General features: G+C 38.0%; 2 protein-coding genes and 1 long non-coding RNA gene across 13 annotated transcripts in view; 1 reads left to right on the top strand and 2 right to left on the bottom strand.

Moving 5' to 3' along the window:
* CD3H18orf54 (chromosome D3 C18orf54 homolog) overlaps positions 1–14,057 on the bottom strand; it is a 26,425-nt gene extending 12,368 nt beyond the window's left edge. Inside the window, exons 1-6 of one of the 2 annotated variants that reach the window (XM_027068996.2) lie at positions 13,933–14,057; positions 13,136–13,231; positions 10,274–10,599; positions 8,440–9,228; positions 7,982–8,132; positions 4,716–4,818 (exon numbers count right to left, since the gene is read on the bottom strand). In XM_027068996.2, the coding sequence (XP_026924797.1) occupies positions 4,716–4,818; positions 7,982–8,132; positions 8,440–9,228; positions 10,274–10,556 (1,326 nt within the window). In that variant the 5' untranslated portion in view covers positions 10,557–10,599; positions 13,136–13,231; positions 13,933–14,057. Of the gene's footprint in view, positions 1–4,715; positions 4,819–7,981; positions 8,133–8,439; positions 9,229–10,273; positions 10,600–13,135; positions 13,232–13,889 lie in introns of both variants that reach the window. The other variant, XM_015078948.3, reaches the window with a different exon arrangement.
* Positions 14,011–27,826, top strand: part of STARD6 (StAR related lipid transfer domain containing 6) — a 26,039-nt gene continuing 12,223 nt past the window's right edge. Inside the window, exons 1-6 of one of the 10 annotated variants that reach the window (XM_027069001.2) lie at positions 14,011–14,150; positions 14,937–14,996; positions 15,613–15,696; positions 17,381–17,474; positions 17,640–17,722; positions 27,530–27,656. In XM_027069001.2, coding sequence (XP_026924802.1) covers positions 17,385–17,474; positions 17,640–17,722; positions 27,530–27,656 — 300 coding nt within the window. In that variant the 5' untranslated portion in view covers positions 14,011–14,150; positions 14,937–14,996; positions 15,613–15,696; positions 17,381–17,384. The other 9 variants (XM_027069000.2, XM_027068999.2, XM_027068998.2 and 6 more) reach the window with 9 other exon arrangements.
* Positions 16,813–27,826, bottom strand: part of LOC128312343 (uncharacterized) — a 14,393-nt gene continuing 3,379 nt past the window's right edge. Inside the window, exons 2-3 of the long non-coding RNA XR_008291470.1 lie at positions 24,521–24,634; positions 16,813–19,467 (exon numbers count right to left, since the gene is read on the bottom strand). This is a non-coding gene — a long non-coding RNA (uncharacterized LOC128312343). The remainder of the gene's footprint in view (positions 19,468–24,520; positions 24,635–27,826) is intronic.

Raw genomic sequence — 27,826 nt, 5'->3', positions numbered from 1 at the left:
CCCACATACCACAGGATTAGTGTCCTTCTAATAAAAGACACCTGACAGCTCAAGGAAAGGCCATGGAAGGACACTGTGAGAAAGCAGCTGCCTACAAGCAAGGAAGAGAGCCTTCACCACGAACAGAATCAGCTAGCACTTTGATCTTAGATCCAGCTAGAACCTTGATCTTAGATTCCCCAAACTGCAGAACTGTGAGAAATAAATTTCTACTGTTTAAGCCACCCAGCCTAAAGTATTTTGTTATCACAGCCGACTAATAAAACACGTAAGGTTCCTAGAGTAGTCAAATTCATAGAAACAGAAAGCAGAATGGTGCTAGCCAGAGGCGGGGCAAAAGAGGAACGGGGAGTTAGTATTTAATGAGTATAGTTTCAGCTGGGGAAGATGAAGAAGTTCTACACACGGACAGTGGTGATGGCTGCACAACAATGTGAAGGTACTTACTGCATAGAACTGTACACTTAAAAATGGTTAAAATAGTAAATATTATGTTACACATATTTCACCAAAATTCAAAAAATAAAGAAAAATAGGGACACCTGGGTGGCTCAGTTGGTAAAGTTTCCATCTTTGGCTCAGGTCAAGATCTCACAGTTCATAAGTTTGAAAGCCCCGCATCAGGCTCTCTGCTATCAGTGTAGAGCCTGGAGCCTGCTTCAGATCCTCTGTTCCCCCTCCTTTGCCCCTCCCTCACTCATGTTCACACCTGCTCATGCGCTGTCTCTCAAAAATAAACAAATATTTTAAAAAGTGATAAAAATAAAGAAAATAAACAAGGATTAAGGATTCAATTAGCCTTATCCTCCTGACTCTTGTAAACAGACCTGAGGCATTATCTCTAAGTTACGTGCATTCAGCCACTGCCTTAAAAAAATAAACATTAAAAAAAATTTTTTTTCTAGTTGCCTGATGCCAACCATAAGGGTTACAAAAGCCTGGAGTGGATTTTTCATGCAAACTAGTGATCAGAGTTCCAAAAAGAAAATTATGAAACAGATTATATAAACTATTTGTGCAATTCACTAATGAATATTTAATAAATGTTGGTATGTCTGATAGAATTTGTCCTGAGACTCGTCATTAAAACTTGAGTGAATGTCTTGGAGTATATCTTTATTGTATAGCTCTCTCAGAACTATAGTAATGTTTCACATATTCAAAAAACAATTTAAACCAAATAGAATGTGGTTTAAACCCAGTAAGTACAATAAAAATTAACAACCTAACAGTATTACAATTGAACAACATGAACACACCGAAGGGTTGAAAAGAAAATAATTAACCAAGGTAACTTTGGAAAACAGTAATTTGACTGGATATTGTAAGGCTAAAGATAAAAAGAACTATACATAAATAATGTGATCTAGTTAGTAAATTTGTTCCTTACAGGGATATGGATTAGCAATTGTCAAACTGTATGTATGCTAAGAATGAACGAATAGTTAAGAGACTATGGATAATAATAGGATTCTTACCAGTGGAGAAAGAAGTTACAAATAAGTAACAAGAAAGGCTAAAACAAGCCATTCAGGACTGAACTGGAGTCAAAGGTGTAAGTATAAACTCACGATTTTATGCATACATATAAACTATGACACATATACAAATATAGAAATATAGATGTGCATGTGTGCACAGTCTCAAAATATCTCCAACATTTATTAATTACAAGGGGAAACTGTAATTTTACTAAAGAGACAGTCAGTAGACACCAAGTGTTCAAGGTTAACATCACAAGTATTAACATAATTGTGTATATTAATATATTATTAACATATTGCTATGGACTGAATGTTTGTGTTCCCCTAAAATTCTTATGTTGAAGTCTAATCCCAATGTGGTGGTATTTGGAGAAAGGACTTTAGCGAAGTAATTAGGTCATAAGGGTGGAGCCTTCATGAATGTGAACAGTGCCCTGATCCAAGAGACACAAGAGGGCTTGCTTCCTCCCTGTTCTCTGCCATGGGAAATTATGTGGAGAAGATGGCATCCTGGGAAGCAGGACCTCACCAGACACCTTGATCTTGGACTGCTCAGCCAACAGAAATAAATGTGTGTTGTTTAAGCCACCATGTCTATGGCATATTTATTAAAGTAGCCCAACTAAGACACATATCAGACACAAATCAATGATATCAATGTAACATGAACCCTCTGATATGATGCACTGAGAAGGGCATAGCATGATTCCTATTGCATTCTTGCCAAAATGCATAACCTCATTCTGATCATGAGAAAACATCAGACAAACCCAAACTGAGGAACTATCAACAAAATAACCAACCAGTACTCTTCAAAAGTGCCAAGATCATGACAGACAAGGGAAGACTGAGGAACTACCACAGACTGATGCAGATTAATGAAAACTGACAACTGGGGGCAACTGGATGGCTCAGTTAGACATCTGACTTCGGTTCAGGTCATGATCTCATGGTTTGTGAGTTCAAGCCCCACATCAGGCTCTGTGCTGACAGCTCAGAGCCTGGAGCCTGCTTCAGATTCTGTGTGTCTTTCTCTCTGCCCCTCCTCTGCTCATGCTCTCTCTCAAAAATAAATATTTAAAAAAAAATTTTTTTAAGACTATTTTAAAAGGAATCATGACAATTAAATGCAATGTTGAATCCTGGAATAGGACACTGGTAGAGAAACTAGTGAAATTAGAGTAAGGTCTATAGTTTAGATAGCAAAATTATACCTAAGTTAATTCCCTGTCTGTGATCATTATACTACAGTATGTGAGATGATAGCATTAGGGAAGCTGAAAGAATGGTGACAGGAATTTTGGGTGCATCTAAAATTATTAAAAACAAAATAAAAACACCCTAGTAGTGAGATTGTGTGTGTACTGGCAGGGGAAAAGGGACCACTGATTAGTATTTAACATTCATTCATCTCAAACTTAAAAGAATTTCTACATATTTGTTCTTCTACTAAGTGCTTTTTACCTAAGTAAATGGCATCACCCAATCTTTTAGCTGCTTGGCTCAAACATCTTAAATTCATTCTTTGAATTCTATCTCCATCCTACTAGATCTATCTTCAAAATATATGCCAAGTCAACCCATTCCTAACTACGTCCAATGTACCCACCCTAAGCCAATCCTATCCCAAAAGACTGAAAAATTCTCCTAACTAGGTTCCCTGCTCCTTCACCAGCTCCTTTTAAGTCTATGCTCCATATAGCTGCCATTTTATATTTTAGAATGTAGATCTGATCATTTCACGCTTCCACTCAAAACACTCCAGTGACTTCTCATCTCACCTAAATAAAACATAAAAATCTTCATTCCATCACTTGTAAGACGCTACATGATCTGGTTCCTGGTTATCTCTCCATCTTACCATCCTTCTCTTGTTCATTCTGACTGAGCTACACTACTAGAGTCTGATATTTCTTAAACATGCCAAATACAATTCTGCCTTGGGGTTTCTATAATTACTATTACTTTTACATGTAAAGTTATTTCCTCAGGAATATCTGGCTTATTCACTCATTTTAGATTTTTGCTCAAGTATCACCTCAACAGAGAGATCATTCCTAGCTACCCTATCTAAAATTGTACCTGTATTTTCCTATCCCAACTAATGTTTCTTTATAATACTTACAGTACTCCCTTATATGTCACATACTATGTATTTGTTTAGTTTGTCTCTCCAAGTGGAATAAAAAATCCAAGACACAAGGATTTCCTCCCTCTTATTCACTACTGGGGAGACAGTTCCTAAAGAAGTGCTTGGCCCTCAAATATTTATCAAATAAATATTTAATAATTAAGCTTCACTTACCCAACATCTGCTATAGTATCTTACACAAAGTTCTAAGATCAAACATATTATGAAAGTCTCTACTTTCTCTAGTAAATTTCATCGAAGGAACTCAGTTTATTAAATTTTTCAGTTAATTTTTGAGTGTTCAACCTGCCAAATCTTCCAGATTGTAAGATCCCAAAAGTATGGTTTCAATATTTAACAGCCATGGCTGTATTTCTATGTCAAATTATATATAATTCCTTACGTGCATACATACACATTATTTTTTATTGTGGGGTTACATGCAAGATGCACATATGTTGATTTTGCAAAATTGGGTAATAATTTTCCTATTTTAAATTATAGAGATTTATGAGGCTCCTGGGTGGCTTAGTCAGTTAAGCATCTGACTTTAGCTCAGGCCATGATTTCATAGTTTGTGGGCTCAAACCCCACGTCGGGCTCTGGGCTGACAGCTCAGAGCCTGGAGCCTGCTTCAAATTGTGTCTCCCTCTCTCTGCTCCTCTCTCCCTCCCTCCTCCTTCTCTTTCTCAAAAATAAACATTAAAAAAATTTTTCTTTAAAGAGGTCTATAATTTTTTCTTAGTTAGAAACACAACTCTCAATAATCAACCATCCTATGGGAAAATATAACTTACTTTATAATGGTATGCTTTATACATTGTCCAAAAAAACCAAAAACAAACAAACAAAAACATAATTTAAGCTCTCTGTAGCATTCAATCCCAGGTCCCTCTACTTTAAAATACTAAAATAAAATTATGAATAATTCTAGGAGTGATGCTTTTATGCATTTATGTTGAGGAAGAGCGGATTTGAATCTTTTTTTTTGTTGTTTTTCAACAACTCAGAAATTAAAATCTGTATAGTAGTCATAAATCCTTTTAATAAGTTAAAAAAAATCCTCTTTTAAGAAGTTAAAAAGATTTAATTTCACCCACCTGATTATCATTATTTAAAAAATCTTCGAGGAACCCTTTAGTACACTTTGCCCTTGAAGTTTGTTGAGGATTATCATCAGAGTTAACAGGAACAGGAGATTTGCTAAATAGGATTTAAGGATACAAGAAAGTAATTAAGTTCCCAATTTATAAAAATTAGTGTATAACTGAGTGGTTATCATTTAAATACAAATAATCACCAAGAAACAACCAATGGGAATACAATTCATATGGATTTTGCTTGGTGATTCCCTATCTCCCTAAACTGATATTAGAATCTCACCCTACCTGTCTCCTTGTTTCTCCTTTAGAGCTTTTTTTTTTAATATGTATTTTTTAAGCTTATTTATTTTTGAGAGAGAGAAAGAGGGAGAGAGAGCACGTGCGCACCAACAAGTGTGAGCAGGGGAGGAGCAGAGAAAGAGGGAGACACAGAATCTGAAGCAGGCTCCAGGGTATGAGCTGCCAGGACAGAGCCAAACAAGGGGCTCCAACTCCTGAACTGTGAGATTGTGACCTGAGCTGAAGTCGGACGCTTAACCGACTGAGCCACCCAGGTGTCCCTCTCCTTTAAAGCTTTAAGAAAAAACTATCAAGTAAAAACATTAGTCCTCAAACAAATAAGCCTTGAACTATGGCTACACTCCAAAAGCTCATTTGTGTGAAATAAGCAGTACATTTTTCCAAATAAACAGTTACCCAATGATAATAAAAACCCCCACAAATATATGAGTTTCTACTGGGATGATAGTTACATGCTCTTCCACGTCAAAGCAACAGGTCCTGCCCTCCAGAACTGGCATTAATAAAGAGGACAGATTATAGTAGGAAAAAGATCAATTGTGAAATTAAAACTCCTGAGTTCAAACCTCAATCCCACTCACTATGTGACTTTATATAATTTATTTACCTAAACTTCAGTTTTACATTAGTAGTCCCACTTATCTCACAGAAGTATTGCATAAATTAACTCTATGTACCTGGCACAATAAATATTAGTTTCTTTCTTGATGTTTCAAGGGACAGTAGGGCAACCCCAGCAAAAGTCAGAATTCTCCCAAAACAAATTCTATTAGTCACAGAGAACAAAGTCATTCTTTCTTATTTATATATCAACATAAAATGTGTTTCTAACTCAAGTAATCAGATACCTAAGAATCTCTCCCTAACATGTAAATGTCACAATTCTAATTTTTTCTTAATAATTAGCAGCACTTCATTATTGACTCCTTTGATTTATAACTTACTAGCAGGTTTTTCTTACTCCCATGTAGTCTTTTCTTACATTCTTTACCAAAGGAGTTTACACATCCATCTACCACCATCAAAAAGCATTTACCAGATTACTGAAGATGGGTGTGGGATACATAAGAATTCATTATACTATTCTTCTACTTTTGTATTTCTTGGAAATTTTCCCTTATAAAAATGTTAAACAAATAAAAAAAAAGCAGTTATCTGATTGTGGTTGTGTTCTACCTTTCAGTATACTACCTTGACTACTTCCTAGTCAATTTTTGTTTTGATGGTAGATTGACAATAATTTGTCAACACCATACTAAGGTCAGGTCTATTCCTTCTGACAATCCATCATTCATTTTATGCACAAACATACCCATCACAATATGAATTCAATCTTCCAGAAGTCAACTTCTATATGCAAGGTACTGGGCCAAACGAACGATTATAATAATAATTATACAAGCATAAATTATAGTATCTAATTACATAATACACTAAAAGCATTCAAAAATTTTATTCTTAAACACCTCTGATACTATTTGCTCACCCATTCTTGTTGGTTGCAATTGAAAGTAAAGTATTATAGCTATGGTACTTTACAATTACCAAGACCAACTGACAAGAAAATAAGAAATTAGAAAAAAAGTTTAAGAATTAAGTGAGCTAATTATTCACCCAAGTTTCAAAAAATAAAGATACTATTGAAGCAACAATTGAGAAATGAAGCTAAATGAGGAAAAAAAATATTCTGGATAATTATCACCACTATTAACAATTTACAAGACAGCTCATAAGTCAGAAATTGTCCTAAGTACCTTATATTCTCTAATCAAATGAATCCTCACAACAGCCCCAAGTAGAGAATTTATATAAGGTCTTGTACAAAGCAGTTTAACTTGTATAAGGTGTCAGCAAAGACAAAAAAAGTAACAGAGCTACGATTCCAAACCAGAATTATAGTAAGTGTCCATATTAAAAAAAAATAAGATGTTCAACTGAGAAGTGATCAAAAAATGGATCCAGCAATTAACAGACTCTGTCTATAACAGAGTATGACAGAATGAAAGTTTAGACAACAGAAGATAATAAATCATCAGAGCGTAAGGCAGGATATAGGGTTACCAAGAATGCATTTCTTATGAGTTCAGACAATAATATCACTAAGGAAAAAAGCTTTCCTACCTAAGCTCAATTCTTACTCCACACCCACATTCATAGGTATCGATGTAAACAGTTTAAATTATTCTGAGAAACCATGTTGTAACAAGGTTAAGCACACAAATAAAAACAATATTAGAAACTACAAAAATGTATTACAATAGACCATACCAAAACACCACCACTGTTTAAGGAAAATAACGACTAAGAGAAAATAAAATGTAAATGAAAAAAATGGATAACTGTATAACTCCATATATGGAAAGAATATAGAGGGAGAAAAACTTAAAAAGAAAACAAGAGTTTCATAGCACTCTTCCATCTGCAAAACAGGTTGCTCTTGGTTGTGATTTTTCACCAGTAAAATCAGTATTTTACAGTGTAACAAAAAAACACATAAAGAAGACAAAAGTTGTATAATGTGCCTAAGGTCATGCAACATTACACCATCTTGTGGTAACAAGTGAAAAATGCAATTCAAAGAAAAAACACAAAGGCAACATTCTATAGAATTAACATGTCACTATAATTGTCAATTATCACAGAGTTATGTAAAAAATAAACTAACTGGGGCACCTGGGTGGCTCAGTCAGTTAAGCATCTGACTTCAGCTCAGGTCATGATTTCACAGCTCGTGAGTTCAAGACCCACATCCGGCTCTGTGCTGACCACTCAGAGCCTGGAGCCTGGTTCAGATTCTGTGTCTCCCTCTCTCTCTGTGCACGTCCCCTGTTCTGGCTGTCTCTCTCAAAAATAAATAAACATTGAAAAAAAATTTTTTAAATAAATAAATAAAATAAATTAACTGTTCACATGACATTTTTCACTTGGAGAACTAAAAACTTTTTCCATTGTAACTTACGTACAAAGTAACAGGGATATTTTCCCATGATCTTTCTGCTTCAAGTTTATCTAATGAACAAGGACTATCATCCTTTTTCTTAGACTTCGGAAACTCTTCAACACAATGCTCTAGATTTCTCTTGGCCTTCAGGATAAGCAATTCAATTTTGTCACCTAATTTAAAAGATTAAATTAATTCAAGAAAAAAAGTAAATGCAGAGCACAACAAAATCTCAAAGGCAACAAACAAGTAAGAGTTCAGATAATTTAGAATATACACACATCTGTAACAAATTTTTTAATGACATTTCAAAGGAAAAAAACATTTTCTAGGCACAAAATGATATATAAATGAAGACCATTATGTGTTCAAGATTTATCATCTGTTCATTACATCAAGAATGTAACATAAAAGCTCCTAGACATTAGGTCAAATTTATAACACTTTCTTTGGTTCTTAAAAATAAAACAAAACAATTACCACTGAATGGCTTTTTGGTTTGTCCTGGGAGAACTGGATTCTCACATTGACACTGGCTGTGTTGAGAATCACATTTACATTCATTAATCAATCCTTTATCATCATTCAAGGAATCTGAAATGTTTGAGGGTTCAAAAGAATATTCAAAACAATCTAATTTATTCATAAGTCGAGAAGTTCTTTGTGCCTGGTAACTATGTCTAGGGGAACACCGATCTTCTTTAAATATTTTATATATCCTTTGACTATTTGTATCAGGTAGCAAGTCTTGATGGTGGAGCCACACTGGGTAGGTGAAATCAGGTATACTAGTTATCCCTGAAACATTAAGGTCCAATTTCTGGCTAGTGAGCCATCTTGGGTAATTCTTTTCAAGACTGTGTTCTGAACTGTCCTCGAAAGACAATTTCTTGGAAAAAGGTAAAGATGGTTCAGAAACGCATTTATTAGTCTTACTCACAAGTTTTGGGTTTTTCAGCCTACCACATTGCTTTCCATTTATATTTGTGTATACAACGGGAGTAACTAAGTTATCCTTGCACATGGGAGTGGAGGGTTCTTGAAAATTTTTATTCTTCTCAGTATCTGATGAACTCAGTCTTCCAATGCATTTCTTCTTTTTCTTGCTAATTCGATGATTTGATCCAACATAAGCAAAAGAAAATGATCCATCTGCTGGAAGTTTTAACAGATCATCAGTTGTTAGGCTAATGGAGTCTATGTCATTAACAGTCTCTCTTCTACAGGATAAGGACAAGGAGCTTTTTTTGTGATCAACATTTTCAAAAGCTGAAAAACAAAGCATAGTTCTGTTTATTTCCCACAATCACATACAACAATACTTCATTACATTAACAGTAAATGAGAATTAAGAATTTGTCATTTTTGCTGCTTCCCTTTATCTTCACTAAAGTTTGATTAAAAGTATAAATAGTATACGTTGATGAAATACAATGTGTTTTCTCACATCTCTTCAATTTCTTTTAACTAAGTTGTACATTTTTTTCTCCAACCTGTAAATTTTCCCTTGTTCTTTATTTACCGTTTAACCTTTCTTCATCTAGACCTATCCAGTGCACTAATACACTCATATTATTATTAGTCACTCGACACTGGCTGCAACATAGAAGAAAAATATGCTATTAAACTATGTGGAAAAATAATTTGCTTTCTGCCAATTAAGCCTACAACAGCATTAACACAAAAAGAATAGCTGTCCTAACAGTCTTCTGGAATATATATTGCTCACATACTTCTAAGAGTTGAATGAAAAATTTTTCCATACTAGGGCTATTCCATAAGTCTTCAGTAAAGTGTTAACTGGGTTATCAATAGATGCATTTTCCAAAGTTGTCTTCATGGGAACTGCATCAAGGAAAAACTCTTAACATCTTATATTATTGTCCTATAGAATACAGATCAGGAAGACAGAGTCTTATCACATCAACTGGGATTGATCAAGTATAAATTCAGAAAGACTGAGATTTATCTGAAGTCATCAAGCTAGTTAATGAAACCTAGAACCACCATGTCAATGCTCTTTCCATTATGCTAAAATAAAATGGCTTAAGGGTTTAGGATCAACCACCTGCTATTATTAGTCACATTCATCAGCTTCCCCTCCAAGGTCACAAGAAGATCTTAGCTGAAAATTCTTGAGAACCAGAGAATTACAGAATTATTTAAGAAAAATATCCAGACCTCCATATTACATAAGTCATTTTTACCCCAAAGGAAAAAAAAAGAGTGTCTAGTTTTTCAAAGCTACAACACATCTTTGAAATGCTTTAAATCAGTGGGGGGAAACACACACACACACAAAATAAAAGCATACCATTGTTTGGTTTACAAATATAGTTGGAGAATTCTGGCATATGAGCAGAACACCTATTGTTGTTAATCTTTCCAGTGTTTGCACCAGGATACATCTGGCTTAAATCAAAATCATCAATATAGGCCTGTAGAGCCTGAGAGGCAGAACTATACAGTTTATCCTTATATTGAAAAGAGCCATCAGAGTTAGAGGAATTGCTACCACTCAGGCTGCAGCTTGCTAGCAGAGAAGACACTGAAGAATCCCGAGAACAAACTCTGTGTTTTGTAATTGATTTTGCCATGGCTTCCTCAAAATGGGTTATTTCTATTCATTTCTCTTAAAAACTGTAATACAAAAACAATAGGTTAAGGTTCCATTAAAGGGAATAATAGCCATATAGAGAGAAATTACTAAATTTGTAAACTTTTTATAATCTTCTTTAAAGAATAAAATCCATTTCTATAATTTTTAGGCAATACACATTGATTTTCTATTATTATAATTATTGTGAATTCCTTCATCATTGATTTAGAAAACATTTATTGAGTACCTACTATGTGCCTGGAATTGTGTACACATAATTATCTGAGAACAGTACCAAGAGAAGAGTACTCACTATTTCAAAGTCCTAAAAACTATTGATGAGCAGTCTTTTCTTATGGGAATAGATTCTATGACATCACAATACCTAACACTCCCCTATACAGACTATTTTTCAATTCATAAGCCTACTATTATACACTGCAGATAGTAGGTGCTCAATAAATTTTTAAAGGCATCAAATGAGGTATTAGAAACAAGAAGCAAGAACAGAATATCCACTTTTAATGTTGTAAATGCCAATATGTAACTTTAGCCAGCCCTTTCCTGGGGGGGGGGGGGGGAACTAAGAACAAAGTAATTAATAGTATTTATTATAAAGAAATAAACCACAAGTTTATTGAGCTAGCAACATGCTCTTTTCCTAAGATAATATCGTCATTGTTAATCATTTTCTCACCTTCATTTTTGGCAATACACTTACCATTTTCACTTCTTATGTTACACAGATTCAACCTACTTTTCTTTTAAAAGAGACTTAGATAATTTGGAAATTGACAACATATTCATCTTAGAATAGTAATAATAGCATCTATTTCAAATAGGATCATTTGAAAAACTAAAAAGTAACAAACAGGTGTTACTTCAGTACGATATGATACTCTTAAAAATTAAATCAGTGGAAATGGATTTTTTTTCTGTACTAAAAAGGAAAGATTAATGTCTAGGACTTAACACATGTTATAATGTTATAAAGTTAATATGTTCAACTTTGGGCTATAATTTGGGGAATGTTTAAGTTAGAACAACTTTTAATGTAATCTTAATAACTATCAAATTTGACTTTAAAATATTGAAAGTTTTCCATTTAAAGAAGAGTAAAACAGCATCCTGCCTCAGCTTTAGAGCATGCATCTGCCTTTGCAGCCACAGAACAGAAGATAACGGTTAATTAGCCTCTTTGATTTCCCCGAATACTGTGATGTTGTTATGCCTCCAAAGAATGGCTAGCCTAAGTCAGCTGTGCTCTTTCTTTACCGCTTTCACTAATGATGTTTACATTTTCTCAAGTAAATATGGCTTGACCCAACATTTTCTCCCTTATTCCAACGAAGTAAGTCAGAGAAAGACAAACCCCATACAATTTCACTCATATGTGAAATTTAAGAAACAAAACACTCGAACACAGGAGAAGGGACCAAAAAAGGAGAGAGGAAACCAAACCATAAGAGACTCTTAAGTACAGAGAACAAACAGGTTTGATGCAGGGAGGTGGGCAGGGAATGGGCTAAATGGGTGATACCCTTAAGGAGGGTACTTGTGGGGTGTGGGTGGCTCAGTCCGTTAAGCCTCCGACTTCAGCTCAGGTCATGATCTCACAGCTGGAGAGTTCGAGCCCCGGGTCGGGCTCTGTGCTGACAGCTCAGGCCCTGGAGCCTGCTTCAGATTCTGTCTCTGCCTCTCTGTGCCTTCCCCTGCTCGCGATCTGTATCTGTCTGTCTGTCCCTCTCTCTCTCTCTCAAAAATAAACATTAAAAAAAAAAAAAAATTAGGGAAGGTACTTGCTGTGACGATCACTGGGTGTATATGTTAGTGATGAAACACTAAATTCTACACCTGAAACCAACTTACCATATGTTAATTAGAATTTAAATAAAAACTTGAAATAAAAAACAAAAACGAACCCCTAAAAGGTAAAGCTGTTGGATTACAGTTCTCAGTAAGTGGGTAACAACATTTATTTTAGTTCATAGGAGGGCAGAAAGAAAAGCCACAATTGAATTCTTATTGGGGAGAGCTCCCCAAAGTATACAAAAGTAGAATTAACACTTTAACGTTTATTTATTTTTGAGACAGAGAGAGACAGAGCATGAACGGGGGAGGGGCAGAGAGAGAGGGAGACACAGAATCGGAAGCAGGCTCCAGGCTCTGAGCTGTCAGCCCAGAGCCTGACGCGGGGCTCGAACTCACGGACCGCGAGATCGTGACCTGGCTGAAGTCGGAATTTATTTTTTTAACGTTTTTTTTTATATTTATTTTTGAGACAGAGCACGAGTGGGGGAGGGGCAGGGAGAGAGGGAGACACAGAATCGGAAACAGGCTCCAGGCTCTGAGCCATCAGCCCAGAGCCCGATGTGGGGCTCGAACTCACGGACCGTGAGATCATGACCTGAGCGAAGTCGGAGGCTCCACCGACTGAGCCACCTAGAATTAACACTTTAATAAACCCCCGTGCACCCATTACCCTGCTTCAATCACCCACACACCCCAACTTTCTATCCACCCACTTCTCCGCACTTCCACCACAGGATTATTTGGAAGCAAATCCCATTATCTTACCATCTCTTCCGTAAACACTTCCGTTCCTATCTCCAAAAGGAAATCCATCATTCCGAAGAATGAAATGTTACACGAATGGCAACAAGTTTCAACTACCTTTGATTCAAGAACAGAATGTTCACTGTTAAATAACCAATAGGAACAGCTCGCGCGCAATGAAGAACTCCTAGAAACAACAGCTCTGTGGTTTATGTTTTGACACCGAATTTTGTTTATTCTACAGCTAAACGACAAGAATTAATGGACCCGGAAAGCGAAGATCGCGGGCATCCCTGCGGGAGAGCATCTTTTCCCCTCTCGACGCGCTGGCTTCAATCCTGCCGCCCTTTACCTAGGAGTCACCCACCCTGCAGCATTCCAGCACCCCCGGCGGTCACAGACAAACACTTCACTTAGCTACTTCCACCCAGAAGTCATTGATTAGGCAGCAGGCGTGAGCCCCACCGGGGCGGACGGAGTTTCTCCGAGGTGACAGCCCCTAAAGCCTAATCCCCCTTCCGCCCCGCCCTCTTCAACAGACGCCTCGAGTCTCCAGAAGCCCACGTCAGGGCCCCTCCGTCGCGCTCCGCGACTCTCCCCCGCTCGGGAGCCTCCCGCTAAAGACGTTCTCTTCCCACGGGGAATGTCCACTCGCGCCCGCCCTCAGGAGACGTCCTCCTCTTCCCTCCACGCCACTCTTTCTCTGGTTTCTCCCATGGGCCGTCAAAGGATGGGGCGCCCTCGAAACTACAGCCCCTTTTCGGGCCGAACTCACCGACGAAGTCTCCCAAAGAGATAAAAAAAAAAAAAAAACGCACACTTCCACAACTCTCCACCGAAAGCCTGCGCCTGTTACCGGACGGGAGACGCGATACAGCATCCCCGAGCCGGACACCGCCCCGCCCCAGGCTCCGCTTGCTCGAAGCCAGCTCCGCCGTCACAGCGGAACGCGACGCCCGCGCTCGCTTTCAAACTGATCCAACATGGCGCTGGCTTGCGGTGCGCATGCGTGGCGCTCGGCGCCCGGGGCAGCTGGGTGAGGGGCGGAGGCCGCAGGGGAAAGGGGGCGCGGCAGGGTGTAAGGTCGCACTCACAGCCGGGAAGTGTAGTTTCTTCGTCCTCGTCTTTCTGGGGGTGGGGGGTGGGGAGCGGAGGGGGTGGTTGGTTGACTCCGGACAGCTTCGTCCGGCCGCCCCGCACGCCCGCCCCTCCTCGGTCACCGCTCTTTGCGGCTACTCCGCGCAGATGATAGGCTGAACTTCCCTCGGCTGGCTCCCCGGGAGTGTGTGAGGGGACGAGGTGGGGAAGGAGACTCGGGGGCGCTGGCGGCTGCCGGTTTGGTCTCGGCCTCCCCGCCTTCAGAGCACCCGCTCCCAGGATAAGACACCATCTCCGCCGGTGGTGGAGGGGCAGCTCGCCGGACCACTTCCTTCCCTCCCTCCTCAGTGCCTTCCGCATCCCATCCCTGAGCCCGGTCCTTCTGGGCTTGCAGCCAGCCCCTCGCAATAGAGCAGATGCGAGATTGGAGGAGGGAGTTTGGTCAGGGATGGGATTTAACAAATTCCTTGGGGACCTTGATTCCCAGGGAAGAATGAATGTCAGTGACCCAGCACGGATTGGGGACCCAGTCAGGCAGCCCAGAAAAAGGGAGATTATATACAAACAGATGTAAAGACCACTAACAACATACGTGGTTCTGTCTACGAGGCTGGGACAGGATATGTGGTGCGAAGAATCCAGTTTCAACCAAGTGGTGTATCCAAAAAAAGATGTCATCTCAATATTGGTTTATGTTTATTTTCCACTGACCCTGTGGGTGAAGATATCCTTGACCATTACTCCACCGGAATATGTTCCAGTCCATCCGATGTTACATCACAAGGTAATGGCCCTGTAGTCCTGCTGTTTGTTTTCTTCTTTGCACGCTCTGTAGCCCACTAAACGTAACCTTTCCTTTTTTCCTGGCAAACGAAAAAGTCCACGAGCTATAAAATGCAATTGAGTGGTTCAATTAAACACGTTTATTGTGGCAGGAAGTGCTAGTGATTTGAAAATGAGTAAGTCAAAGTCCCTGCAGGAGTTTACACCCTAGTGCTATGTTCCAATAGTCTGTGCTTCTTTAAATCAGTCAGTATCAAGTATGTTGCTGATAGGAAGTGAAGAACTGTGTTATATATGCTGGGGCAAGCACAGATCAGGAACCAGCCAAGGACTGTTAATGCCATGAGCTTAAAAAGTTAGACGTCTTTATTTACATTCCACCAGAATGTCTTTTTAACCAGTCCTTCTTTAAAATAATGTCTTGAAGTTTCCTTTCATAAACAGTATTATTAACGCTTCTCTTACCACTTTTTTCTTTCATCACGGGCATATATAGCAAATGTGTCCTAATGAGGGTATAAAGTGAAAATAAAGAACACTGAGAAAATATTAAGGAAATGATCAAATATATTGACCTAATTCATGGATCAAAATAATTCTTCTTTGTTCCTTCACAGGTTAAGAGCTATGGAGATCTCCACAAGGATTTGGAGAAGAGTCCCAATAATTATTAAAATTCTGGACTAGATCTATTAGGAAAGGTAAAGAAACTGAAAGTCTACTAGGAAAAGGGAGTTGTAATGGTTTACTAAAGCTGTTCAAATATAGATGTCAACTAGGTGTTATGCCTTGCTGGAGAACAAAATAAGAAAAGGTGGGTTTATGATCCAACCTAGACCTTTAGGTGAGAGGTAATTAAGACATGGTTCTGATCATTAAACTTTAAGAAGGCTTATTGAGGCAGCTCTTTGGAGAGTTTTTTAAAAGGTAGATTTAAATGTGTCATTTCAAGAAAAGAAACTAGTATTTCTGATCATCAAGAAGGAGCCCCACACTGTTTCAATCACGTTGGCATATATTCACTCACTTAATCCTTATAATGACTCCATGAGATAAGTATTACTGTCCCCAATCTATAGATGTAAACATTGAAATTAAGGGTTAAGCAGTTTATTCAAAATAATGTAGCTTGTGGTGAGTGGCAAAGTTAGGATTTGAATCCAACTGTGTGTTTCTTCCCACCATACCAACCAGCTTCCCGTAACTGAAAACTAGATGATGGGCCAAAGGACCAATGAGACTCCAGTTTCCTGAACCCATTCAGAACAGAAACAGTATCTTACCTGTTTTTGCCACACCTACCACAGTACCTAATCCCTAGTAAAGGATTTAGTAAATATGTTTATATTGAACTGGTTTGAACTTGATCCTGTCTGAAGAGGTGAAATTTAAACAAGACACCAATGAAGAGGAATCTGTCATTCATATTTGGGAAGAATGTTACAAGCAGAGGGAACAGTAAGTACAAAGACCCTGAGGTAGGAAGATGCTTGGTTGTATTTGAGGAACAGCCAAGTCAATATGATTGAAGCTGAGTAGGAGAGAAGGCAGGTAGGAGTTGCCTTTGGAGAGGAAACCAAGGGTCAGATCATTTAATGCCACTGCCCTCACTTTAAAAAGACTAATTCCCGGAGCACCTGGGTGGCTCAGTCTTTTGAGCCTCTGACTTTGGCTCAGATCATGATGTTAATGATTCATGGGTTTGAGCCCTGTGTCGGGCTCTGTGCTGACAGCTCAGAGCCTGGAGCCTGCTTCAGATTCTGTGTTTCCCTGTCTCTCTGCCCCTCCCTGCTTGTGTTCTGTCTCTCTCTCTCTCTGTCAAAAATAAATAAACATTAAAAACAATTTTTTAAATAAATACATGAATAAATAATAAAAAGACTAATTTCCAAGAACGCTTGATCATCAGATGATGCAGCTTTACAGGAGTAAGGAAGCATGATTAAGCCTTTGGAAATACTAATGATTTATTGAATGCTTATTATGTACCAGGCATGGAGTAGGACAGTTAAGTGCATTATCTCAATCCTCACATTAATTCAACATTTAGTTATTATCCCAGAAAATGGGAAAACGGAAATATTAAATAATGTGGTTCACAATTAGTGGCAGAGACAGAATTTGACCAAGTTCTCTTTCAGTCCAAAGCCTGCTCTTCGTAGTATACCACACTTTCTATTTGAAAAACTATGAATAAGGAAGAAGGAATTCATGCGTGCATGCATTTAGCAATTATTAAATAAAAACTTAATTAAAAAACAAGTAATGATTCTTCATTACTATGTGACAGGCACTGTAGAAATAGTATTAAAACGTAATACAGCATTTTAAAATTATTTTGTATGATTATATTCTTACCAGTCATCTGTTTTTACAACTTTGCAGGTAGATGGACTATAAGACGCTTGCCCAAGAAACTGCTCAAGAAATTTTAGGATACAATCAAGATACATCAGGCTGGAAAGTGGTTAAGACTTCAGTAAGGAAACAAGTTAAATATGGTTCAAGAGTTTATTTTTTAATGAGAAGCAATTCATTATATAGACTTTTTAAAATGTTTTTCTTTTACAAACCAAAAAAATATATTTTTACTTTTTGTTTGTTGGTTTTTATTTTTCATTTTTTTTTTTTCTGTATCTGACAGCTAATTTATTTCTGGATTTTTTTCCCCTTTGAGAAAAAGATAACTGTTTCCAGCAAGGCTTCTAAAAGATTCCATGGAAATCTGTGAGTACAGTTTCCTATTTATAGACGTTTTGAATTCAATGGCATTGATATATCTAGAATTCAGTGCTGCTTCACTGGCTATAACATTGCTTGATAGTAATCAGGAAATGGAAATTATTAAGTCACTAATTTAAATTTGGTATTAATAAATTAGAGCAATTATGTACCATCTAATCATTTTCAAACTTGAAGACAACCAGGAAAAAAAGTCTTTCCAAGCGAACAATTCACTAAGACAGGAAATTTCTACATCAAGAAATAATTACTATAGAAACAGATTGGTGTTTCCTTGATAACAGTAGTGTTTTGCAGCCTTTCAAACATTTCACCTTTCCGTTAAATAAGCCACTACAAAATAAAGTTTTTTTCCCCAAGTCATTTCTCTTGCTGATACATGTAATGTTTTCTGAAAGCTGCTTTTAAGGATATTTTTGAGGATCCTGTTATTTCAGATATAACTACACTGAGGGTAGTGGGCTGACATTTTTAACCTTATTCTTAAGAGTTGTTCATTCATTGTTCATGATATCACATTAATGCAAACACACCGTATGTTATCGAAATCAAATTTTATTCTGTTCCTTTTTTTTTTTTTGGAGTCCACTTTTTCTTCATTTTGTATTTCTTGCTCTTTTTTATCTGACTAAAATTTGATTACCTTTTGTCTCAATCCAATTTTTTTACTATGAGACAAAACTGGTATGCCTTGTCCTACTCATTTTAATAATTATCAGGAAGATAATTCCTGCTTTCATTGTCTAAATAAGTAATGATTCTAGGGACACCTGGGTGGCTCAGTCGGTTGAGCGTCCGACTTCGGCTCAGGTCATGATCTCGCGGTCTGTGAGTTCGAGTCCCACGTCAGGCTCTGTGCTGACAGCTCGGAGCCTGGAGCCTGTTTCAGATTCTGTGTCTCCCTCTCTCTTTACTCCTCCCCTGCTCATGCTCTGTGTCTCCCTCTGTCTGTCAAAAATAAGTAAACATTAAAAAAAAATTTTTTTAATACAAAAAAACTAAGTAATGATTCTAATAGAGGCGCTTTCAAAAACAGACCGAGGAGGGAAGTAGGTGAGGTCAATGCCAGTGACACTAGAGGAATAAACTCTTAGAAAAATATTATAGCTTGTTGGCGTCTTACATACTGGACAAGTATAGACAGCCACCTATGCGTCAAAGAAACCTTGGAAGTTATTTATTCATTCAACGATACTTCTTGGATATTTGTGAGCAAGATACTCTATGACACCTAGAGCCATTCAAGGAGTAGCTCCAAATGGGCTGTTTTAGAGCTTTATGGAGATTTGTGATCAGAGGCATTTTACTCTTTCATGCAAAACTAAACAAAAATTGGGACTTTTTACACTCACATTTTAAGTGAAATTTATACACACTGTGTACTAGTTATTGATGCACAAAAATATCATACCCCATTTCTTAGTGTCTTAACACTATTATCCCATGGTCAGGATTCCAGGTATAGCTCAGCCTGGTGCCTCTGCCTCAAGGATTCTTAGAAAGCTGCAATCAAGCTGTCACCTGGGGCTTCGGTCTTATCTGGCGGCAGCTCTACTTCCAAGCTCACTTCCATGGTTGTTGGCAGAATTTGGATCTTCCTGGGCTTGTTGGACTGAGGGCCTCAGTTCCTTTCTGGCTCTAGGCTGGAAGCCTTCCTCAGTTCCTTGACATAGGGACTGCTCCACAGGGCTATTCACAACATGACGTTTGCTTTCCTCACAGTGAGGAGTCTAGGAGGAAACGAGAAGGAGCAAGTAAGTCAGGAACCAAAGCCTTTCTGCAGCCTAATCTTGGAAGTGACCTCTCATTACTTTTGGAATATTCAGTTTATCAGAAGTGAATCGCTAGATCCAGCCTGACTCAGGGGAAGGGGAGTCCACAAGTGTGTGAGTACCAGGAAGTGCAGATGAGTGGGGGCCATGTTAGAGACTATCACACACGGGTTTTGGAGAACCGTCTTTTAATGCTTTTTTATAGTTGCGCTAGAGTCCAGTAAATATCAAACACAGCTTTAAAATGAGGGTTATGGGGGCACCTGGATGGCTCAGTCAGTTAAGCATCTGACTCTTGAGTTCAGCTCAGGTCATCATCTCACAGTTTGTGAGTTCGAGCCCCGCATGGGGCTCTGCGCTGATGGCACAGAGTCTGCTTAAGATTCTCTCTCTCCCTCTCTCTCTGCCTCTCTCCCCCTCACTCACTCTCTCTCTCTCTCTCAAAATAAATAAAGAAATAAAAATAAATTAAGTTTGATAAAAGGTAATGCAACTGTTTTGCATACTTGTTTTCTCAAGGTCAACCCACAGATTCTTCTAAATTTGCCATGTTTAGGTACAGAAGGAGAGTATGACTGGACCAGTTTTTTGTTTTTTTTTTTTCAAAATACCTCTATTATTCTGTGTCAGCTGTGGCAGATATTTAGGTTACTACAAAGGAAACTTGTCTGAACATGTTGGTCAGGTTGGTCTGCCTCGGTCAAAAATTGACCTCCCCTGGCCTGGATTGAGAAGAAAGTGAGAATTGCAGTCAAATCAAGGGGAAAATCTAGGGAAGCTTACAACTTTTCCAGTACATCAAAGAGAGCTCCACATTTTAGTTACAGAGTTGGAAATAACCAAAGTGAGAAACATGAAAATGAATTTAGAATGGGCAACAGAGTGTGAACGTTGCACACTTTCGGCTAGATAGGATGGTCTAATGCTATTTGCCAAACTAGTATCTGGGAGAAATGTAATCCCTCAAAATGCCCTTTAGGGGTAAAGGGGTTGCATTATCAAATAAGTTTTTCTAAACACTCCAGACTATATTCTCTTCTTGGAAATACGCTCTTAAGATCAGAGAAATCCTAGTGTAAAGAAACCTATTTAACTTTTCCACATGTTTTTGACCAAGGACATGCTTGTAAAATATTGGCCTGGATAATGGATCTCTCATCTCAGATTTGGATTCTAATAGAAGCTCTAATTGACTAGATATGTACAGAGAAGTGATTTATTTTTCATTATTTCCCTGCTGTCATCCCAGTGTAGGCTATTACCATCTCTATCTGGATTAGCTCAGTGACTCCTAATGGACTCCATGGATCTATTCTTACTCAACTGTATCCTGTTCTTCACACAATGGTCAAAGTAGATGCTTGAAATAATTCAGATTATGTCACTCCCCTACCTAAAATCTTCTAAAGCCTTCCCATTGCATCTAAAATAAAATCCAAGCCCTTTATCAAGCTCTGCGAGGCACTATCTAACCCTAGCCTACCTCTCTGACCTCTCCTACAATTTCACCCTCGCTCTCCTACTACCGTTGCATGAATGCAATGAGCTTAACCCCGCCTCAGAGCCTTTGTAGTTGCTCTTCACTTGCCTGGCATGTTCTTCCCCCAGATCTTTCCAAGGCTAATGTCATTTTTGTCCTCAAGATCTCAGCCTCATTGCTCTTTAGAGTGACCTTCCTGGCCACACCCACTTGCTGTTTACTACACCACTCTGCCACCTTCTTCATTTGCATCTATCACTATGTGAAATTTATCTTCTTCCTTTGTTCTCTCATTTAGTATATGTCTTATTAGAATATAAACTTGGGACACCTGCGTGGCTCAATCGGTTAAGTGTCTGACTCTTGGTTTTGGCTCAGGTCATGATCTCACAGTTCGTGGGATTGAACCCCATGTCAGGATCTGCACTGTCAACATGGAGCCTGCTTGGGATTCTCTCTCTCCCTCTTTCTCTGCCCTTCCCCTGCTCACATGCTCTCTCACGCACTCTCTTTCTCTCAAAATAAATAAACGGTAAAAAAACAAACAAAAAAATACTGTAAACTTGATGGAAATAGGAACCTGAATAGGAACGAGATTATAAAGAAATCACTTTTGTTTGTCACAGTATCCCTAGCGCCTGAAGAGTGTCTATCACATAGACACTCGGCAAATGTGTATTGACTGAACTTATGGACTTTAGTTCTATTATATTGGTTGCCAAATAGAAAGTATTTAAATTTCCCTTGTAACTGCAGTACAAAAATATAAACCAAAGATATCTTCTTAGCACTTCACCTTGATTTCATAATTCATACCCAAAAAGCTCCTTTTGTGGTTAGCTTGGAGCACTTGGGTATATGTAAGAGAAGAGTGCCAATTCTTTGGTGGGAATTTCTTTCTTTCCACCCTCAAGGGATGTAATACAGATTACCAGCACACAATTCAACACTACACATTCCCCAAAATGTTAGCAGCAGCTAACATTTATTAATCTTTTACTATATGTCAGGCAGTAGGCTAATAATTTGCTTCAATGTTTAATTTACTCCTCTTAGATCCTACAAGTATTTTCTAGCCTGCGGTTTTTCCTTGTGTACATCACACTCATGTTTCTTTGCATGAATGCCTCATAGTTTTTTATTGAAAACTGAATATTTAAGTCATGTACTGTGGCAACTCTGGATACAGATTCCACCCACCCACCCAGGGCTTGTTGTTATATTTGTTTATTAGTTGGGTGGTTTGTGTAGACTAATTCTGGAAGTCTATTCTGCAGCCTCTGATAATCCCTGCTCTGATTTTTTTCCCTTGTTTTTATCCTTTAGCCTGTAGGAGGGATCAACATAAGCCATTTATTGATCACAAGTTGTGCTTAAGACCCCCAAACTAGCAAGATTTTTACCCTTTACAGTTGGATCTGTGTGTGGTTTACAGGCTGTTTTCACAATTCAGCAGTTTTATGATTTTTTCCTGCACTTAGCCAGGGACAAGTAACTTGGAAGTTCTGTAACCAGTCACTCCTCAGAGGGAGCACTCGTGGGCATACAGACATTCTTCCAGAACAGCAGCAAAGAGTATGATTTTATTTTAAAGTAGTCAGGATACATTATGTGTCAGAGGTTACACTTAAGTCTCTAAAGGCAGTAAGGCTTCAATTCTTTGTTGATTAATCTGTATGCAGCTTGGAAAATGCTTGTAAGTCACCAACCCATACCTTGCATTGAATGCTCCCGTGAGGGGCAGCCTAGGACATCCATTCTGATTGTTTCTGAATAGGAGCAGCCTGGTACATCCAGTATAATTATTCTGAGTGGGCAGTCTTTTACATCCACTCTGATTACCCCATAGTAGTGGCAGCCTGGTACATCCAATCAAAATGCTTGAGTAGGACCATCCTAGTATATACACTCTGCTTGTTCTGCATAGCTGCAACCTAGTGTATCTAATCTGATTGCTCAGAGTAGGGGCAACCTAGTATAACACCTTTTGTTTTGATTAGAGGCTTTGACTTCTTTGACTGATTGTTTTGACTAGAGACAGCCCAGCATATCCTCCTGATTGCTCTGTATAGGGGAAGGCCTGTCTCTTCTTACTGCTCTGGAGAAGGGGGCAGCCTTGTACATAAACTCTGATTGCTCTGAGTCTGGGCAGCCTAAGACATCCAATCTGGTCAGTTCCGGTGGGAGAGCCTAGTACATGCATTCTGATTTCTCTGAGTTCGGGCAGCCTAGTACATCCCCTCTTTTTTAGGTGGGACCTGCCTAGTACATACACTCTGATTGCTCTGAATACGGGCAGCCTATGTACCTACTCTGACTGTTCTGAGTAAGGGTATCCTTGTACATCCATTCTTATATCTGAGTAGGGGCAACGTAATACATCCACTCCACTTGCTCTCAGCAGGGACAATCTACTTCATGTACACAGCCTTCCACACCACAACCCCCCTGCCAGGGATAAGTGTGATCTTATGTTGTTCATCTAGCTGTTATCTCTCCCTACTTCTGGCTGGTCTTTTGTGCTTTTGCACTAGTTCCATGTAATTCCTCTAATTGTTCACTAACAAGATCTGTATTTTTTTTTCAAAATTTTCTCCACATTTTGTTCCAAATGAAATCCATCTTCTCAGGCATAGCTGAGATACTGCCAGCTCATTTTGTCTTGCTTTTGCCCCTGAGCAGAGCCCATGCACTACTATTGGAGCTGAGTGATGCCTCCATCCATGAGCAGAAGGGGGATGTGAGGGTGACATTGGGGAGAGATGCTGCTATGACTTCAGTTTGCCCTCTTAATGTAGCAGGAAGGGGAAATAGGCCTCAGTATTTACGCCTGTTGTGCCCTGGACAGAGCCCTCTTCCTATCAGTAAATTCTGGGTGGGGTAAGGAAGCCTCAGTCTTCTCAGCAGTGCCTGCTGGGAATAGAGTTTAACAGCATGAGCTGAGTGATGTCAGTGACCCACCCCTCTAGGATAAAACCATAGCCCTAGACTGGGAGCTAGTGGGGAGAGGGAGCCCCTCCTTGTCTTCCAGGTGTGAAAAGGGGTTGGCTAGAAGCAGATCGTGGCTCAAATGCTACAGACTCTTACTTTTCCTATCTAGATTTAGTAGATATTCTTGAATAAATGTTTCTCCATTTCCTGAAAGCCCTTTGGTCATTTTCTAGAGAATTTCAATAGCTGTTTTTTAAGGTAATTTTCATCAGTTTGGTATTGTGAAACAGTTGTTGTCACTGTGGAGGAGGATTTACTAAAATTCTCACACAGCTACTCTGAAAGTCCCACCCCCAACTCTAGTATCACATAGGATATGTGAAAAATATGATCACTAAAAGCCCGTGAGTGTCTTATCATCTTACAGATGCTTCCCCAAGTTTACAGTTTCTAGTATGCCAAAATAAACACTTTATATTATTTTTCTCCTCCTCAACCTCCTAGTTACTCTTCTGGCAGTGCTCATTCACAAAAATCATAAAAGGCCATAAAGTATTTAGAGACATTAAAATTAGTATGTTGATATAAATCCACACATACCAAAAGGTTTTCATTGCTGCCTGAAATCTTCATGAAATGTATGGTCTGTAAATAAAGTGTAACTTCACATATACTGATCAGTTATTCCATATAGCAGCTAAAGCTGGTTAGAAACTGTAAAAGACAAGAGAAAATAGTTAAAATATATACTTCTTTAATTTTTAGAGAGAGAGCATGAGCAAGGGAGAGAGGCAGGAGGACAGAGAGAGGATCCCAAGCAGTCTCCAAGCTCAGTGTGGAGCCCGGTGCAGGAGGGACTAGATACCAAAACCCTGGGATCATGATCCAAGCCAAAATCAAGAGTGGGACACTCAACCAACTGAGCCACCCAGGCACCACGGTTAAACTATTTTTAATTTAACCTGAGGTCACTTCATGTATAATGAGCACAAAGCTTTAGTGTAGATCGTAGTAAAATATCTAATGAACTGTTCATCTTAATGATCAATAGATATAAAAATATAGTTTAGATCCAAATATGACAAAATTGTTATCTCTGAAAGAGCCATGAACACAGTAGATGCTGATACCCAAGACGCATTAATGTTTTGTTTTCAAAGAGGCTTGATATTTACATATTTTTTTAAAGCCACTAACTCTAATTAGTGAATTAAGATAAGGTCATTTTTAACTAGTAGCCTACCCTTTGCCCAATACAGAGCTTTAACTGTGTTTTATAATCTTCCAAAAAGCAAAATAAGTAATTTCTGCCTTGTAGTCATATAATACCTGTAGCTTATACTTTTCTCACCTTTACAAATGACTGGGAAATAAACATATTAACCATTGAGTAAATAGTCTAAACCAGGGGTTGGCATACTTTTTCAGTGGAGGTACAGAGAATAAGTAAATACTTTATGCTTTGCAGCAACTATGGTCTCTGTTGCACCTACTTAGCTCTGCCATTATAGCATAGAAGAACAACACATAAATAGACAATACATTTTTACGCCATTATAGCATGAAAGCATTATACATAAGTAGACATAGACAACCCATGGTGAGTAAGTATGGCTGTGTTTCAACAAAACTAATTACAAAAGCAGGAAGTACACTAGACTTGATCTATAGGCCATAGCTTGCCAATCCCTATTCTAAACAGTAGATGTGAAAAGTCACAAATCCTTAAATGTTGATAAACTTATAGGTATATTAGATATCCTTCCCTAAATTACATGACATAGTCAACTCTTTTTAATGAAATAGGCTTTGTGTTAGGTGATCTTGCCCAACTGTAGGCTAAAGTAGTGTTCTGAGCACAATTACAGCAGGCAAGGCCTAAGCTGTGATGTAGATTAGGTGTATTATTGTGCATTTTCGGCTTAAGACATTCTCAACTCACAATGGAGAGAGCTTATTGTAAACCCCACCAAATCTTATTTATCTTAGTGTAACCCCATCAAAAGTCAAGGAAGATATGTATATGTTAGTTAGAAATATCAAAAGGTTAAAAACTCTTCATACTCCAAGTTTACAATATAACTCGAGAGAGAGATAACTCATTATGTAAAAAAACAATCAGTGGTAGTATATACATATCCCTTAATAATTTTGTACTTAAATTTTAACTGTTATCATATCTGACTTCTTTTTCACAGGACCTGATAATTATTCAGGTTGTTTTCTCATTGTCTTATACAGAGCTTCATAATAAGCTCTTTAAAACTTTGTAGATCTGAAGGAAGGAAACATTACATAGTAAGGAAATTTGAGGATATCTTATAGAGAAAATTAAGGACTAACTGAGCTTTTAAAGAGAAATTAACATACAAAGAAATAGTCTAATGAATTCCTTATTTGTTTCCCAAATCATAAAAACAAAGTTTCAGAGGAAGAATCCTTCATAAATATGACTATTTAGTGTAACAATACTGTTTGGTTTTTATCTCACTCCCCCCAGAAATTATAACTTTTTAGAGGTTTAAAATTTTGATTTTACTTAAACCTATCCCCTCAGGTTGGAAAGAATGATTAACTGGGAGAAGAGTAGAGCCAATATTGTTCAGACTTCATTTTAGTTCAACAACCTTCTCCTAAATACTGACTTTTAATCCATTTTTCTCACATTGTCTTAATTTCATTGATGGATAGCCAAATCTGATTTCACTGATGGATAAACACAAAGGTTAGTTACTTGCCCAAATCCTGACATACAAAAAATAAATGTAATTCAAAAGTCAGTGTCTATAAATAAAGTTCAGTTGTAACACAGACATGCCTATTCATTATATATTGTCCATGGCTGCTTTACTGCTACCCTAGCTAAGTTGAATAGTTGCAACATAGATCATGTGGCCTGCAAAGCCTGAATTATTTACCATCTGGCCCTCTCCCAGAGAATTTGCTGACCACTGCTTTAGACCACATTACATCCATAAATTAAGAATTGGGCCTGGGGGCCTGGGTGGCTCAGTCTGTTAAGCAGCTGACTTCGGCTCAGGTTATGATCTTGCTGTTCATGAGTTCAAGCCCCTCATCAGGCTTTGTGCTGACAGCTCAGAGCCTGGAGCCTGCTTCAGACTTTGTGTCTCCCCTCTATCTCTCTGCCCCTCCCAGCTTGTGTTCTGTCTCTCCGTCTCAAAAATAAATAAACATTAAAAGATTTTAAAAAGAAAAAAAAAGAATTGGGGCTAAAAGATACTGTACGTATAAACACACAAACTTCTCATCAATTGCATTTGGCTTATGATAAATATGGCAGGTAAATATTTATGAGAAATATTTTAGAAAAATCCTAAAAGAAAGTAGCCCCTCTAATAAGACAACTATAAAACATTATAAACAAGATATGTAGAAAAATGCATCTTGAAATAATTTATATTAATTACTGCAATGTTTATTTCAATAAACCTGGCTACTTCCAATTGAATAGTAGTGTTCTGAATTGCTGATATTACCTACAAGTGTTCTTTACTGCTATTTGCTAAATTAGCCTACTATGGCACATTATATTTTGAGCTAAGCCTAAACCAGTAAAATTTTGAATTTTCTCTATTTTGTTAACTATAGATATCGTGTTGAAGGAATAATTCCAGAATCAACAACTAAGCTATCTGAGTTCCTCTACAAACCTGAAAACAGAGTTACATGGGATAAATCATTGAAAGTGTACAATATGGTACACAAGATTGATTCGGTAATTTGCTGTTTGATATCAGACTTCTACTGTATCAATATATTTTTAGTTTTATTAGTGATTTGAATATATTAAACCTGTATGATTATAGACACTTCATATTTTATAGACTCCATTGAATTGAAATCTTTATAAAAGCCTTAAAACTTCCTTCTTTATTAGTCAAACGT

The sequence above is a fragment of the Acinonyx jubatus genome, chromosome D3 (assembly GCF_027475565.1).
Source record: "Acinonyx jubatus isolate Ajub_Pintada_27869175 chromosome D3, VMU_Ajub_asm_v1.0, whole genome shotgun sequence".
In the NCBI taxonomy this organism is placed as follows: Eukaryota; Metazoa; Chordata; class Mammalia; order Carnivora; family Felidae; genus Acinonyx; species Acinonyx jubatus.
This window is presented reverse-complemented; position numbering and strand designations above follow the sequence as displayed.